The sequence below is a fragment of the Megalobrama amblycephala genome, linkage group LG3 (genome assembly GCF_018812025.1).
Source record: "Megalobrama amblycephala isolate DHTTF-2021 linkage group LG3, ASM1881202v1, whole genome shotgun sequence".
In the NCBI taxonomy this organism is placed as follows: Eukaryota; Metazoa; Chordata; class Actinopteri; order Cypriniformes; family Xenocyprididae; genus Megalobrama; species Megalobrama amblycephala.
Window position 1 is genome coordinate 11,979,811 of NC_063046.1, and position 15,466 is coordinate 11,995,276.

Sequence of the window (15,466 nt, forward strand, 5' to 3'; positions counted from 1 at the left end):
TTAACTAAGTAAGGTTACCGTGTGGAACCTATTAGCTCAGTTAAAGGGTTAGTTCACCCAAAAATGAAAATAATGTCATTTATTACTCACCCTCATGTCGTTCTACACCGCCTTCGTTCATCTTCGGAACACAAATTAAGATATTTTTGATGAAATCCGATGGCTCGGTGAGGCCTGCATTCACAGCAATGACATTTCCTCTCTCAAGATCCATTAATGTACTAAAAACATATTTAAATCAGTTCATGTGAGTTCAGTGGTTCAATATTAATATTATAAAGCGACGAGAATACTTTTTGTGCGCCAAAAAAACCCCAAAATAACAACTTTTCAACAATATAGTGATGGGCCGATTTCAAAACACTGCTTCTTTACGAATCAAATCAGTGACTCGGATCTCCTATCAAACGGCTAAAATCACGTGACTTTGGCGCTCCGAATCTTTGAATTTGAAGTTCCGAAGCAGTGTTTTGAAATCGGCCCATCACTATATTGTTGAAAAGTTGTTATTTTTTGTTTTTTTGGCTCACTAAAAGTATTCTCATCGCTTTATAATATTAATATTGAACCACTGAACTCACATGAACTGATTTAAATATGTTTTAAATATTTATTTAAATACCACTCTTTTAATAAATTTTTCTATAAACACAAAAACTAAAAGTACATTCATAAACTTTAATTTCCCCTTATGTCCTATAAGGTTACATTAGAGGCGCAGCTGCAGCCTTCAGACATTTTAAAAATTCCATAAGTAGACAAAAATAAGATCCGCTAGATGGCGTGATGCACTGTATCAATCTGTCGGGCACAATGAGGGGGAGCGACCATATGCGCTCAACTGTAATTCAAAACCAAGCAGGCCAGGGTAGGGCGAAGCCTGGCGGAGCGAGACGCGTATCCCCAAAGAAAGAAAAGAAAAACAACAGCCGTGCGTTGCAGTCTTTTGAGAAGATATGATTTGCGAGATTTGACTCTACTTGTGTATTTCCAGATGCTATTTCCAGACATCTGAACGGTAAGACGAGAATTGCTTGTTTAGTTAACATTTACATTGGCTGCTCGCCGCTTGTTTGCGTCTTTGTGACTGAAATTAAATGCATCCCGTATTTTGAAAGAACGCTATTCATATGTCTAATGCATTTGGCACTGGTTTATCCGGGGAATGGGAGCTTTTGCTTGTTTTCTTTATTTTATTTCTCCGTTTTTTAGTCCTCTATTTGTCTCATTGGGGCTCTACTGCATAAAAGAAAGCTTGAGATGTCTTGATGGAAAAGGAAACGTGGCTTAGTACTGTGATTTTTTTTCTTCTGATGCAGCCTAGTGCAGTTTAACCTATCAAAAAGACTTGAAAGGCTTGGAAAGCATGATTATAATTCGTCTTTTTATTATTAAATAAAATAATATATACATTTTATCCTATGGACTCTTGTCTCAAAAGGCCAGTGTCCTTGCCTTTCGTAGGGTGTTGTGCCACATCTGCTGAAGTGATTTTATATATATATATATATATATATATATAATATGGTAACACTTTACAATAAGGTTCATTAGTTAACATTAGTTAACTACATTAGTTAACATGAACTAATAATGAACTGCACTTATACAGCATTTATTCATCTTTGTTAATGTGAATTTCAACATTTACTAATGCATTATTAAAATCTTGTTAACATTAGTTAATGCACTGTGAACTAACATGAACAAACAATGAACAACTGTATTTTCATTAACTAACGTTAACGAAGATTAGTAAATACGGTAACAAATGTATTGCTCATGGTTAGTTCGTGGTAGTTAATACATTAACTAATGTTTACCTAACTAATGAACATTATTGTAGAGTGTTTTTATTTATATATATATATATATATATATATATATATATATATATATATATATATATATATATACTTTAATGAACAAATAGAGAACAACTCTCATCCTATATTAACCCATAATTACTAAGTTATGATATCATATAGCCAAATTAAATACCAAATTACAGCTGTACTTAACAATGTTATCAGCCAAATTCCCATGAAATAAGATATTTTTCTGTCTGAACTGCACCAGTGAAGCCCCACGACTGGTCTGACTAGTTTAACCGTTACAGCTGACTGTTTCTTAAGAGTTTAACAAAGTAAATTCTGTATTACTGACACACCACTATCTTATTAAGATTTAACAATAAAATGTGTTTATCTTGAATCCTCCAGGTGCAATATGTGCAGCAACTGTCTGATGTGATGAAAGTCACAGACTGCAAAGCACAACGATCATGGTTTTGAGAAATTGATCTTTCTGGATATAAAGGCCATCGTATTTACCACCACTGCACGGTTCGGGTTAATGGAAAACCAGATCTGCAAAACATGCAGATGAGTCACGCAGTGCACGTGTGAATGGGATACAGCTTCTGTGGAGAGCCCATGTGGAATTAACATCCAAAAACTGTTGGAGAACCAGCTTCAATCATGTCCCTTTCGGTAAGTGTGTAAGTCACCTCTGTAAAACTCTCTGCTGTCCCATCTGTAATATTCATATCCATTGCTAGTATGGAGGAGGGGGAACTGGAGCTCAGCTTGCCTCAGAGCACCACATCCCCTGGGGGGAATGAGAGAATGAGAGGGAAATTTAGAGGTATAGAAGGGGGTGACAAAAGGACCTAAAACTGAGGGACAGATGTTGAGCCCCTCCCCCACGAGTTATCCTCATTATCATCAACTCGGCGCCTCTTTCCCTTAATCACTAATTTTCTCTCTCCCATAATCACAGACCTCTGCCCTTACTTATGCATTCTCTCTATCAATATTGATTTACCCATGAAGGCAGTAGCGTGGTGTTCTGAATACAAAAGACCTTAAGGCCATCCCATTACATTCATAACGTCACTCGAACTGTTCAGCTCATGTGTCCTTATTCAGAGGCATTTAAAAGAGCAGTTTTTCTGTAGGCATTACAGACCTTAAACAAATTGCAGGTAGTGCAAAATTCAGCTGCTAGAATCCTTACTGGAACTAGGATAAGAGATCATATTACTCCCATTTTGGAGTCTTTGCACTGGCTCCCCATTAGGTTTAGGGTAGACTTTAAAATTTTGATGCTTACTTACATGGCCGTACATAGGTTGGCTCCTCAATATTTGACTGAGCTTTTAATTCCCTATACTCAAACTCATGATCTTTGTTCTTCTGAAACTGGTCTTTTAACTGTTCCTTTAACTCGTTTAAGATTGATGGGAGATGGGACTTTTTCTTCATTAGCTCCAAAACTTTGGAATTCTTTACTGATTGAGATAAGGCAAGCTAAATCTCTTGGCATTTTTTAATTGAATAATTTTTCATTGTGCTTATTTTATAGTTTATTTTGCTTATTTTATAGTTTATCTTTGTGGTGGCGCTTTGAGATATACATTTAAAGGTGCTATAGAAATTAAAGGTTATTATTATTATTATGTATGCAAAGAATCTAGGTCAGCAATTTCATTGCTATGTGCTACTTAATCTAAGCTATATTTGTGTCTTCTTTAAATGTTTGAGTCAACTGTGAGACTCATTTGGGATGTTTAGTGTTCACACATGTCGTGGTGATATGCTAGTTCTGTTTAAGTAAATGGGAAAACCAATTGATTTATGCCCACTGGATTCCTGGTTACACAGGTTGATGAACCTGGTTGAAGTGGCTCTGTTGTTTCCTCTTATTTTTTATTTTTTTGGACTTCCCTTACTAACATAATGGGGCCCAAATGCTACCAAAGTAGAGTCAGCTGAAGGCTAAAAAAATCATTTTAGCTGAGTACATTGAATTTAAACAACAATTGAATTACGTTGTTGCTCGCAGTCTAGCTGAAATCTAGCATTTCTACTGCACTATTGCTGTCCTTCCCATGGACCATGTTAAAGGGTTAGTCCACCCAAAAATGAAAATTCTGTCATTAAATACTCATCCTCATGTCGTTCCAAACTCTCTTTCATTTTCGGAACACAAATGAAGATCTTTCTGGTGAGATCTGAGAGCTTTCTGTTCCTCTATTGACAGCCTGTGCAATTGAAACTTTGACGCTTCAAAAAGTTCATAAAGAGATCAGAAAACTAATATGAATTGAATGGTTTAGTTCTCAAGTCATTCAGGTTCGGTTGAGCTTCTGCTTATGTTCGCTGATCAATGTTTATATGCGAGTTAAAGCCTAAATTAAATCGGTTCATCATAAAAAGTGATCGAGTCCCTTCAGAAAATTTGGACTAAACCACTCAATTCATATGGATTAGTTTTCTGATCTCTTTATGAACTTTTTGAAGCGTCAAAGTTTCAATTGCATAGCTGTCTATGGAGGGACAGAAACCTCTCTGATTTCATCAAAAACATCTTTATTTGTGTTGAAGTAGAATTATACTATATATATATATACACAAGTAGAATTATAATTTTTGGGTGAACTAACCCTTTAATGAGTTTTTTCCTCTTTGTCTTGTTTTTTTTATTTATGCAAAATTGTATTATTTTTTTTGTGCTGATTTTGTTTTATTTGCATTTACGTATTTAGCAGACACTTTTATCCAAAGTGACTTATAGTAGAGGAGCATAAGCAATTTGTCACAGAGCCAACAATTCATAGAGTACAATGCCAGGTTTATTTGAAAGCTAGGCTAGGAAACAACCCAGTGCAGAGGTAATTTATGTCTTGATATGTTTTATTTAAAACCTTTTGTTTGGTTCCTTCTCCTCCTAGTATTGTCTTGTTTTTTATTGTCTTGTAGACGGTGCTTGCAAAGGCACTTTTTGACAATGCCGCTGAAAGTCCAGAGGAGTTGGCGTTCCGCAAAGGTGATATCTTGATGGTTCTGGACCAGGAGCAGGATGGAGGACCAGGGTGGTGGCTTTGCTCTCTACATGGACGCCAAGGCATTGCCCCCGCCAACCGATTACGCCTTCTTCAAACTGCTCCTACTCCTGCTTCAGGTACAGATACCCGACGGGCTACTAGTGTGGACTCTAGCCAGCAGGCCAGGGTTAATGGATTGAGCTCTGAAGATTCAGATGGGGTATATCTCTCACCACCCAGCTTAGCTGAAGGGGTGTACCAGAGCCCTGGGGCTGCTCCTGCCCCAGTCAGATCTGGAGAGCTGCATCACCCTGATGCAGGAAGACCACGATCGCATTCTAGTTCTGGAACCAGGCCTCGTCCTGACTGGGGGGATGTGGGTGTGGCGGGACGACCCCGCTCGCCCTCACTTAGAGGAAGGGGTGGCGAGTCAGGGACCCTCTACCAGACACCCACCTTGCCTGCACCACTGGCGGCACAACACAGATCACAAGGTGCACTGGCATCAGACTCATTGTACCTGACTCCAACTGCTGTTCCCAGGTCTGCAGCAGAGACAGCAGGGGAGGCAAGATATTTAAGTCCACGAGATGGAGGGGCCGGGCATTCCGATGGATGCTACTTGGTGCCTAGACCAGCTGTCACTGCGTTGACAAGTGAGAATTTATATCAGACGCCTACAAGTGGTGCCCCAGTGGCAGGGCAGTGTGTACCAGGAATGACTTCAAGAATTACGGATGGGATTGCACCCAAAAGCAACTCGTCGTCTTCCATTAGTCCTTCTCAGAGTAAGACTGACCAGGATTCTCCAGGGATGTACCAAACCCCAACCCCACCTGGGGGAGCCATATCAAGGACCCCTCAATCTGAGCGCAAACACCCCGCTGGAACTGTAGGAGTGTCTGGTGCCTCAACCCCAGGCCAGAATCTTAAGCAGACACCTCCTACTGCCCGAGGATCCCAGAAGAGTACTATTTCAACTCCTCCTGCTGGTCGAGGAAAACTGGCCCAGGGTGTCCTCAGAGAATCGCCTCTGCTCGCGAGGATGGGAAAGTCTGGAGTACCAGGGTCCCCAAACCTTGGCCGCAAACCCCCTCCGCCAGCACCTCCTGTTAGAAGTGTAACCAGGAAGGATTTACTGCAGTCTAACTCAATTCCACCCAGTAAACCTGTTCTTCAGGCAAACCCTGCACCCCCACAGACAAACATGTTGGAGGAAGAGCGACAGGGAAGTAAAAATGTTTACACTCAAGCAGAAGAGATGAAGAAGAACAGTGAAATGGTGACAAAGAGGGAGAGTGCAAGTTCTCAGGATGAGAAACTCATTGAAGAGGTGAGATAAATGAGAACTTGTTTGGGGATAGGAAAGCGATTGTAGTTCTGCAGAAATGGTAGAGATCGCCAATGAGATTTTTAATGCTTATCCTTGTTCTTCAGGTATATGATACACCACCCACTAATAGGTGGCAACATCCAGTTTCTGCTGTGCCTTCTGAGGAGGATGATGGGATCTATAACACCCCTCGTGCTCTACCCCTACACACTGACCAGGCCTCTGAGGTAAGAAATCAAACACAAATGGAAATGCTAGGGAGTTGATTCTGCTTTTGTCCGTACAGTGAAAATTAATGTGGGCCATGTTCCAAAAAGAGACAAAAAGCACCATAAAAGTAATCCATGCAATGTCTTTTGAAGCCATATGATAGCTTTGTGTGAGGAACAGACTGGAATTTAAACATTTATTCACTGAAAATCTTGCATTCTTCCACAGCTCTCATTTCTCTTTTAAACTGTGTCATATTCAGATTAGTACATTGCAATCAGTCATTAGCCAAACAACTTCCAGTGGTCATTAGGGTGATTGGCATCAAAAGCTAATGCAACATGTCTTCACATTGCAAATTTTAATATGCACTGCTGTTATAATTTTGCCGTTGGTAAAATGTTTTTGAAAAATGTCTGTTATGTTCACCAAGGCTGCATTTATTTGATCAAAAATTCAGTCAAAACAGTAATATTGTAAAATATTATTACATTTTTAAATAATCGTTTTCTATTTTAATATATTTTAAAATGTAATTTATTCCTGTGATGGCAAAGCTGAATTTTCATTTTTCAGTAGCCATTACTCCAGTTTTTAGCGTCACATGATCCTTCAGAAATATGCTGATTTGGTACTCAAAAAACATTTCTTATCATCATCACAGTTGAAATCGGTTGTGCTGCTTAATAATTTTGAAAAATCCATCATACATTTTTTTTTTTTTTTTCAGAATTCTTTGATGAATAGAAAGTTCAGAAGAACAGCATTTATTTGAAATAGAAATCTTCTATTATGAAATGGTAACATTATAAATGTATTTACTGTCATTTTCAATCAATTTAATTAAATTGAAATTAAATTAAAATTAAAGTGATTCATTTATTTTTTTTTCTTGCTGGCCCCAAATTTTTTTGCGGTACTGTACATGAATGCAAATAAGATTTGAGTTTCAGTACATGGTACTATTTTTAGTGAAAGGGTGAGTAAATGATGACAGAATGTTTATTTGCTGAAAATTCATCAACTTTTAAATATCAGAGGTTTTGGACATTTATGTATAACCTCAATATTTATGCTGCACATTCCACTTTAATCCATTTGTGGCCTCTGCATGATAATCTGTTGTGAGCTGAGCTTTTTGGCTTATATTTTGATGTGAGTGGATCTTAATTTTTCATTACATTTACACACAATTCCTCCTCTTGTTTTTCTCTCACTGTTTTTCTAGTTGTTTCTCATTTCTCACTCCTCTCCTATTTCTTTGTTTTTAAACCACACCTTTTTTCTGCTATGAGCTAATCCCATCTAACACTTTTTTCTTGTTCACACAAGTCACAGCCGCCTGTTGGCCTGGGTAGATCAGCCAGACCCATGCGGCTCTCTTCAGCCCTCCACCCACAATCTTTCTCTCCTCTTTCCTCTCTTATTTTTCCTATTAATCCCTACTGAATGCTCAGCTGTGGATTTTTGTGCTTTACACAGAGATCAACTGTAAATAAACATAGCAACCATATAATTATGTCTTTTGTTAAGGGATTTTTGTTCTTAATCCATAGATGTTATTGTTAGTCAGTGTCAAAGTGGAACATGTCACATGGCAAATTAATCTTACCAATGCTCTAGTTACATATTGATGGTGGAGACACACAAGAAACATTCTAAAGTCATTAAACTCTGCACTATTAGGGAACATTACTAAAGGCTAGAATACACTACACAAATTTTGCCCAGTTTTTGCTGCTTATTGCAGTCTGGAGGAGTTGACATTAGCTGTTGAAAGTCAGAGCCAGTCTACAGATTTTGGGCAGTCACTTTACAGATTTCAGAGAAAATCTGATTTTTTTTAAACTTCAGATTATAATTCCATCCAGTTGGAGGATATTGGACATGTTTGACCTTTTAAGCTGATTTTGGAACACATATTGTTTTCATTTGTCATGCATCTCCTAGCAACGAGGCGCAGGCTTCTGTGAGAGTATGTTCGGAATGATTTGGAATGAATCTGTTAGTGGGTGATCCTCATTCGTTTAGTGTATGATGCCCAGTTATTCTCTGTAATTGTTTACAAAGTCGGCAAGTGTATGATGCCTAGCGTTTTAAAATTCAAAAATCTCTGTAGTGTATTCCAGCCTTAAAGGGTTAGTTCACCCAAAAATGAAAATTATGTCATTAATGACTCACCCTCATGTCGTTCCAAACCCATAAGACCTCCGTTCATCTTTGGAACACTGAAAATGTATGTACGGTAGACTGTCCATGTCCAGAAAGGTAATAAAAACATCATCAAAGTAGTCCATGTGACATCAGTGGGTTAGTTAGAAGTTTTTGAAGCATCTAAAATACATTTTGGTCCAAAAATAACAAAAACTACGACTTTATTCAGCATTGTATTCTCTTCCGGGTCTGTTGTATATCTGCTTTCACAGTGACGCTGCTTCTTCGGCAGTTGGCATCCAGCTTATTGGTGCGTTACCGCCCCCTTCTACTCCGGACAGTGACGCGATTAGGACATCCGCGACATGCACAGTTACACACCATTTTAAAAAATATAGCAATACCAAAATACAAACAATGTAGAATAGCTTGAATACAGCGTGCGTCTCCCTCAGACTGTAAACGAAGCTCAGGCGCACTAGATAACACATCAGCAGTGTCACTGTCCGGAGCAGAAGGGGGCGGTAATGCACCAATAAGCTGGATGCCAACCACCGTAAAACAGGAAAGAAGTCGTGAACGCGAATTGACAACAGACCTGGAAGAGAATACAATGCTGAATAAAGTCGTAGTTTTTGTTATTTTTGGACCAAAGTGTATTTTCGATGCTTCAAAATGTCGCAGATGTCCTAATCGCCAGAAACAACCACGGTGACGTAAAAGTGCATTACCAACGGCAACAGATGAAAGGATTTAATGGAATCAATTCAATGGAAAAGATTCCGGAAGAGAAGACAATGCTGAATAAAGTCGTAGTTTTTGTTATTTTTGGACCAAAATGTATTTTCGATGCTTCAACAAATTCTAACTGACCCACTGATGTCACATGGACTACTTTGATGATGTTTTTATTACCTTTCTGGACATGGACAGTATACCGTACATACATTTTCAATGGAGGGACAGAAAGCTCTCGGACGAAATCTAAAATATCTTAAACTGTGTTCTGAAGATGAACGAAGGTCTTACGGGTTTGGAACGACATGAGGGTGAGTCATTAATGACATAATTTTCATTTTTGGGTGAACTAACCCTTTAAGTTGAACAGTAGCCAAGACTTTGTTTCCACAACAGTTAAATAAACAACATGATTCCTGCATAATGGCACAATTTGCACAATGACATTTGTAATTACTATAGTGTGTAAGTGAATAGAGTTTGGTTTTAACTCTTTAGAAAAAAAAAACAAACACTGAGTAACTATGTTTTTGTCTCTCATATCTTTCAGATTTATGATGTTCCCACTCTGGCCCTGAATTCCTCTTCTGACCATCAGCAGCAAACCTACAATATTCCGGGATCAGCTGGTGTGGCTGGAGATGCAGAGGATGAGGATGTGTACAGTGTTCCCAGTCTTCCTGGGTTACCCATGGAGGCGAGCGAGATGTCTGGTTTAACTGCAGAAACCACTGGAAATGGACGTAGCTATTCAATTTCCAGTCCAAGAAAGCAAGACTTAATCTCTGAGGATGTGTCAGAACCTGACGGAGGCATCTATGACATGCCTGCCCTCACTCTGGAAATCCCAACACGCCGTTTGTCTGTATCAAGCACCGGCTCCGGGGACATCCAGTGGAAGGCGTCTCTCTCTGCTCTTGTTCAGTCTGCTCTGACCTCCACCTCTCTCACCACCACCCCCTCCCGAGACCTCGCCGCGGCATTGGCTGAGATCCTTTCCGTCTGGAAGGCTGGGCATGTTGGTGATGTTCCTCCAGTTCTCCAGCAGGCTTGGTCCCGTCTCTCCGACCTGCTTCCTGCCCTCTCTGTGTGTGGTACTGCCCCTCCAGCTGATGGTCTGCTCACGATGGTCCGCTGCGCTCTCGAAGACTCCGCTTCCCTTTTACAGAGTCAAGCACGACCTCGTCTACCTTCCCAGGAGTCTCTTTCCCGGAGACCTCTACCTGCTTTGCCGGTGGCGGAGGTCAAACCGATTACAGGGGACATGGGGTCACGGAAGGGCAGCTGGATCCAGGAACGACCACTGCCGCCCCCGCCACCCACAGCTTTCCCATTGCCCCCAGCACCAGTTTCTTTAGCCCCTACTGTGGGAAGGATGGAGGATGAGGAACAAGGGAATGAGTATGCAGGAATCGGCCTAACTCCCGCTCCGCTGCCTTCATATCCTGTAGGTGATAGTGTGGGATACGTCAAACTGCAGGTTAGACACCTGTTTTATAGAGAAATAGTGGAGTATGTATGGCGGAAACAAACAAAAAGGATTAAATGTCCAAACACTGATGTTCTTGTTCCAAATTTTATGTGTTCATCAGGCAGAGGGTTTCAAAAATTGTACAAGTTGGAACAATAACATCAGTTAACAAACAACTTTCATGACAACTTAATATTTAGATTTTCTCACAATTTTTCTTTTTGTCTTGTTCATTCAGTCAGACATTTACTTCTCTTTTCACTCTCTGTTCATGTTTTGATGGCTGTAGTCGCCTCTGTTGAAACATTCTGTGGTCTGCAGTTCTCTTTTTGTGGACATTTACATTTTTTTGTTGTTCTGAATTAGGGGAAGCCAGAGCCTCCACCAGACACCCATACAGAGCACAATTCTTCACAGCTTATCACCACAACTGATAATAAAGTAAGTCTTTGATTTTCTGATATGCCCCCAAAACAAACACACACACACACACATACTAGAGGATCAATCATACAGAAGGTGTTTTTGCATTCCGATTATTATTTAATTGTTGGTGGATGTATACGTTTCAGAGTGACATCTTTGTCTGTTGCATTGCATTTAGCTAAACACAGCTCCCAAAATTGCAACACTATAATAAAACCCAAATTTATACCTAGAAAGAGAATATGGGTTTTAAACTGCAAATAACAGCCCACTCACACTCTGAAATGCAACATGGCAACAATTTTGGGAAGAAAATATTTGCATGTTGAATGCCAAAGTCACAAAACATGGTCACTGCCTACTGACGCCATAGCTGACTGATGTGGTTTAAACCAAATATCTCATAAATGCAATATCATTCAAATGTTTGGGGTCAGTAATATTTTGTTTTTTAAAGAAATTAATACTTTTATTCAGCAAGAATGAGTTCAACTAATCAAATAGGACATTATTCGTACAAAAAAAATTAATTTTAAACTTTTTTTATCAAAGAATCCTAAAAAAAATGTATCAGTTTCTACACAAAAATATTAAGCAGCACATCTGTGATAACAATAATTATAAAAATGTTTCTTGAGCACCAGATCAGCGTAATAGAACGATTTCTGAAGGATCATGCCATGTGACACTGAAGACTGTAATGAGTAATGACTGTTGAAAATTCAGTGTTGCCAACAAAGGAATAAATTACATTTTAAAATATATTCAAATAGAAAACTGTATTGAATAGAAATTACTGTATAAATTGTATTAATGTTGCACAAAAGTACTGTTTTTAGTGTATTTTGTATCAAATAAGTGCTGACTTATAAAAGTTCTTTCAAAAACTTCTAAAAAAAAACTTTTTTTTAAAAGATGTAATATAAGTCTAAGGTGTCCCCTGAATGTGTCTGTGAAGTTTCAGCTCAAAATACCCCATAGATTTTTTTTAATTCATTTTTTTAACTGCCTATTTTGGGGCATATTAGAAATGAGCCGATTCAAGGTGTGTGGCCCTTTAATTCTCGTGCTCCACACCCCAAGAGCTCGCACTTGCCTTAAACAACATAAAAAAAGTTCAAACAGCTAATATAACCCTCAAAATGGATCTTTACAAAATGTTCTTCATGCAGCATGTCTAATCGCGTAAGTGCAGTGTTTATTTTGATGTTTACATTGATTCTGAATGAGTTTGAGGCTGTGCTCCGTGGCTAACGGCTAATGCTACACTGTTGGAGAGATTTATAAAGAATGAAGTTGTGTTTATGAATTATACAGACTGCAAGTGTATTAAAATGAAAATAGCGACGGCTCTCTTGTCTCCGTGAATACAGTAAGAAACGATGGTAACTTTAACCACATTTAACAGTACATTAGCAACATGCTAACGAAACATTTAGAAAGACAATTCACAAATATCACTAAAAATATCATGATATCATGGATCATGTCAGTTATTATTGCTCCATCTGCCATTTTTTGCTATTGTTCTTGCTTGCTTACCTAGTCTGATGATTCGGCTGTGCACAGATCCAGACGTTAATACTGGCTGCCCTTGTGTAATGCCTCGATCATGAGCTGGCATATGCAAATATTGGGGGCGTACATATTAATGATCCCGACTGTTGCGTAACAGTCGGTGTTATGTTGAGATTCGCCTGTTCTTCGGAGGTCTTTTAAACAAATGAGATTTATATAAGGAGGAGGAAACAATGGTGTTTGAGACTCACTGTATGTCATTTCCATGTACTGAACTCTTGTTATTTAACTATGCCGAGGTAAATTCAATTTTTGAATCTAGGGCACCTTTAAACCCCAAATTTCAGAAATTCAACACACAACAGAACCCTTTCATTGAGTCAAAGATAAGCTACTCTGAATGATTTTCAACTTAGCCTAATGAAAGTTTATAAAGTTTAAGAGGACCGCTCTGAGATGAACATATGCTGTAGGCCTCTAAATATGCATTTTTAGATATTTTATAGGGTGCTTGTGTCTGTTCTGCATCTTTATATACAGTATATTGTGTGTTTTATATAAATAATCTTATTCTCTGTTCCTCACCAGTTGACTCCTTCACCCCCAGTCTCTCTCTCTCTGGAGGATTCAGAGCTGCTCTCCTTCTATTCCTCCCAAAGTCTCTCTCATCTTTCTTGCTTGGCCGATGCCATAGACTCCCTGTTCACAAGCGTCCAAGGGAACCAACCACCCCGAGTCTTCGTTTCCAGGGGGAAAAGTCTCATTGTGACCGCACACAAACTTGTCTTTATTGGAGATACACTTGCACGGCTTCTCAGCTCTTCAGACCTCAGAGCAAAGGTAAGGACACGGATACTCTGGTTAGAAGTGTTATGAGAGGTTTTGTTTCTGTATTATTATACAAATTCTTGATTACAAGGGAATGTGCTTAATGATTCATGCCCCAGCAAATCAAATTGTGAGTCATGATTGATAACTCAACGAGAACAGTCCGTGTGGGTAAACATGTTGACGGGTCAGTTTCCAGCAATGCGCTTATTATAAACAGGTGACATTATTTAAACACAACCGCTGTTTGTCTCCTCAGGTCACCACCTCCAGCGGACGCCTCTGCCAAGCTCTAAAGGCTGTTGTCGTGGCAACCAAGGGTGCAGCCCAGAATTATCCTTCAGTCCCTGCTACGCAAGAAATGGTGGACAGAGTAGCTGACCTATCCCAGCATGCAGCTGGGTTCTCTGGGCTTTTGCAGCGATTAGCTGAGATATCTTGATGTTATTTGTGCGGGATTTGTTTTACTTTTCACAGTGGAATGCCTTATTGTTTTTGTTATTTTTTTTAATATATATATTTCATAATCACTTGCGTTTGAGGAGGTATCAAAAGCGTGTCACTGCTTGAATCGGTTCAACTGTGATAAATGGTGATCAGACAGTATGTGTTGGAGTGTAACTGCTTGCCTGTGTAGGTTTTGACACTTTAGACGGGTGTTTCTCCATTTCATTTTTTTTTTTTTTTTTTTTGTGCCAAGCACACTTAAAATGTTTTAATAACTTATTGATGGATGTTTGAAGATGTTTGCAACCTCAGGCACATTTTAATAGCTTTATGTTGTCCCCTTAACCATATTGATATCAATAAGGTAAAAGTGATTTTCTCTATTTAAGGGTGCTCTTGTAAACTGGTCTAATTATTCAGTTTGTTTGTAAATGTGAAGTGGCCTTGGTGTTACAGAGATCGAAGTGACTAATTTGACAGCCCAGGAGGTTTCAGTTGTGCTGCAAATGTAACCAAAACAGATAAAGCTAACTTAGTTTCAGAAGTTGAACAAGAAGGAATGCTTGATTATTTAAACAGACTTGAAGCACAGTACATTTTGAATGAGAGATTCAATATTTAATTGAATTTTTTTTTGGAGAGATATAAAGTATTTTCCCACAACGCTGATTCAGAAATAAACCTGTCTGTCAGGTCCACTCAACCTTTTTTTCACACCCTTTTGTTTTCTTTTTTTTCTTCCTGTAATTCTCACACTCCCGCAGTCAGTTTCTGCACATGCTCACAAAGGCAGCTTAAGGGTGAAGCAGCAACTCTTGCTAAACTAATATAATACAGGGTTTTTGTTTTGAAATATGCTATGCAGCATTTCTGAAAACAGCAATATATATATGTTAGCTTCCAGAGTGGCAGTCAAAATGCTGGTGCTTACAATAATTCATATGTGAACAGGCTTAGTTCTAGCGAGACTGAGCTTTGTGTATCTTACCCATTTAACAGGTTGAAACATGCACCTGTTTCCCTCCTGTCTAGAAAAATCAAGTCAGTGTCATAAATGTACACTCATGTTTACAAGACGCCCTCATAGTCTGTACCTCAGAGTCCATTCCTCCATCTGCTCTCTCTCTTTCTGCCCCTTCTCCCGTATCTGTCTGTAAATACCCACGTCTCTTCATTTTATATTCAGGGTTTACATGTTTGCCACCGGTACAATGCTATCAGTGTTATTCTTGCTGTTCGACTCTAGTTTGGTTTGACTGGTTCATTTGGTTCATTACAGTGATCAATATGAAATAAAACTCTTGCAATTGAATGATTCAGCCATAAAAATATCAGTTTAAATCTCAAGTAGCCTTCTCTATATTACTGCCTTTATAAAAAAAATTTAAAAAAAAAAGGAAAAAAGTGGCCTTTTTAGTTTTTACATATTTTGTCAGCCCAGGTGAAAAAAAAGTACATTGCTATAATATACTTAAAGTGCTCTATTTTCGTGCACTAATTTTGTACTTAACAT

The 15,466-nt window shown here is 38.8% G+C and overlaps 1 protein-coding gene across 2 annotated transcripts; it reads left to right on the plus strand.

The window, feature by feature from the left end:
• Nucleotides 1-811: 811 nt before the first annotated feature.
• On the plus strand, nt 812-15,300 carry efs (embryonal Fyn-associated substrate). Of its 2 annotated transcripts, none has more exons than XM_048183844.1 (8): nt 812-1,018; nt 2,223-2,492; nt 4,764-6,161; nt 6,266-6,388; nt 9,814-10,710; nt 11,101-11,175; nt 13,267-13,518; nt 13,766-15,300. In XM_048183844.1, the coding sequence occupies exons 2-8, from the start codon at nt 2,481-2,483 to the stop codon at nt 13,946-13,948; spliced, it is 2,940 nt and encodes a 979-aa protein (XP_048039801.1). In that variant the 5' UTR covers nt 812-1,018; nt 2,223-2,480; the 3' UTR covers nt 13,949-15,300. The 2 variants fall into 2 exon arrangements, with proteins under 2 accessions (XP_048039801.1, XP_048039799.1); XM_048183842.1 differs by having other exon boundaries at nt 813-1,018; nt 9,814-10,743.
• The last annotated feature ends 166 nt before the right edge of the window (nt 15,301-15,466 follow it).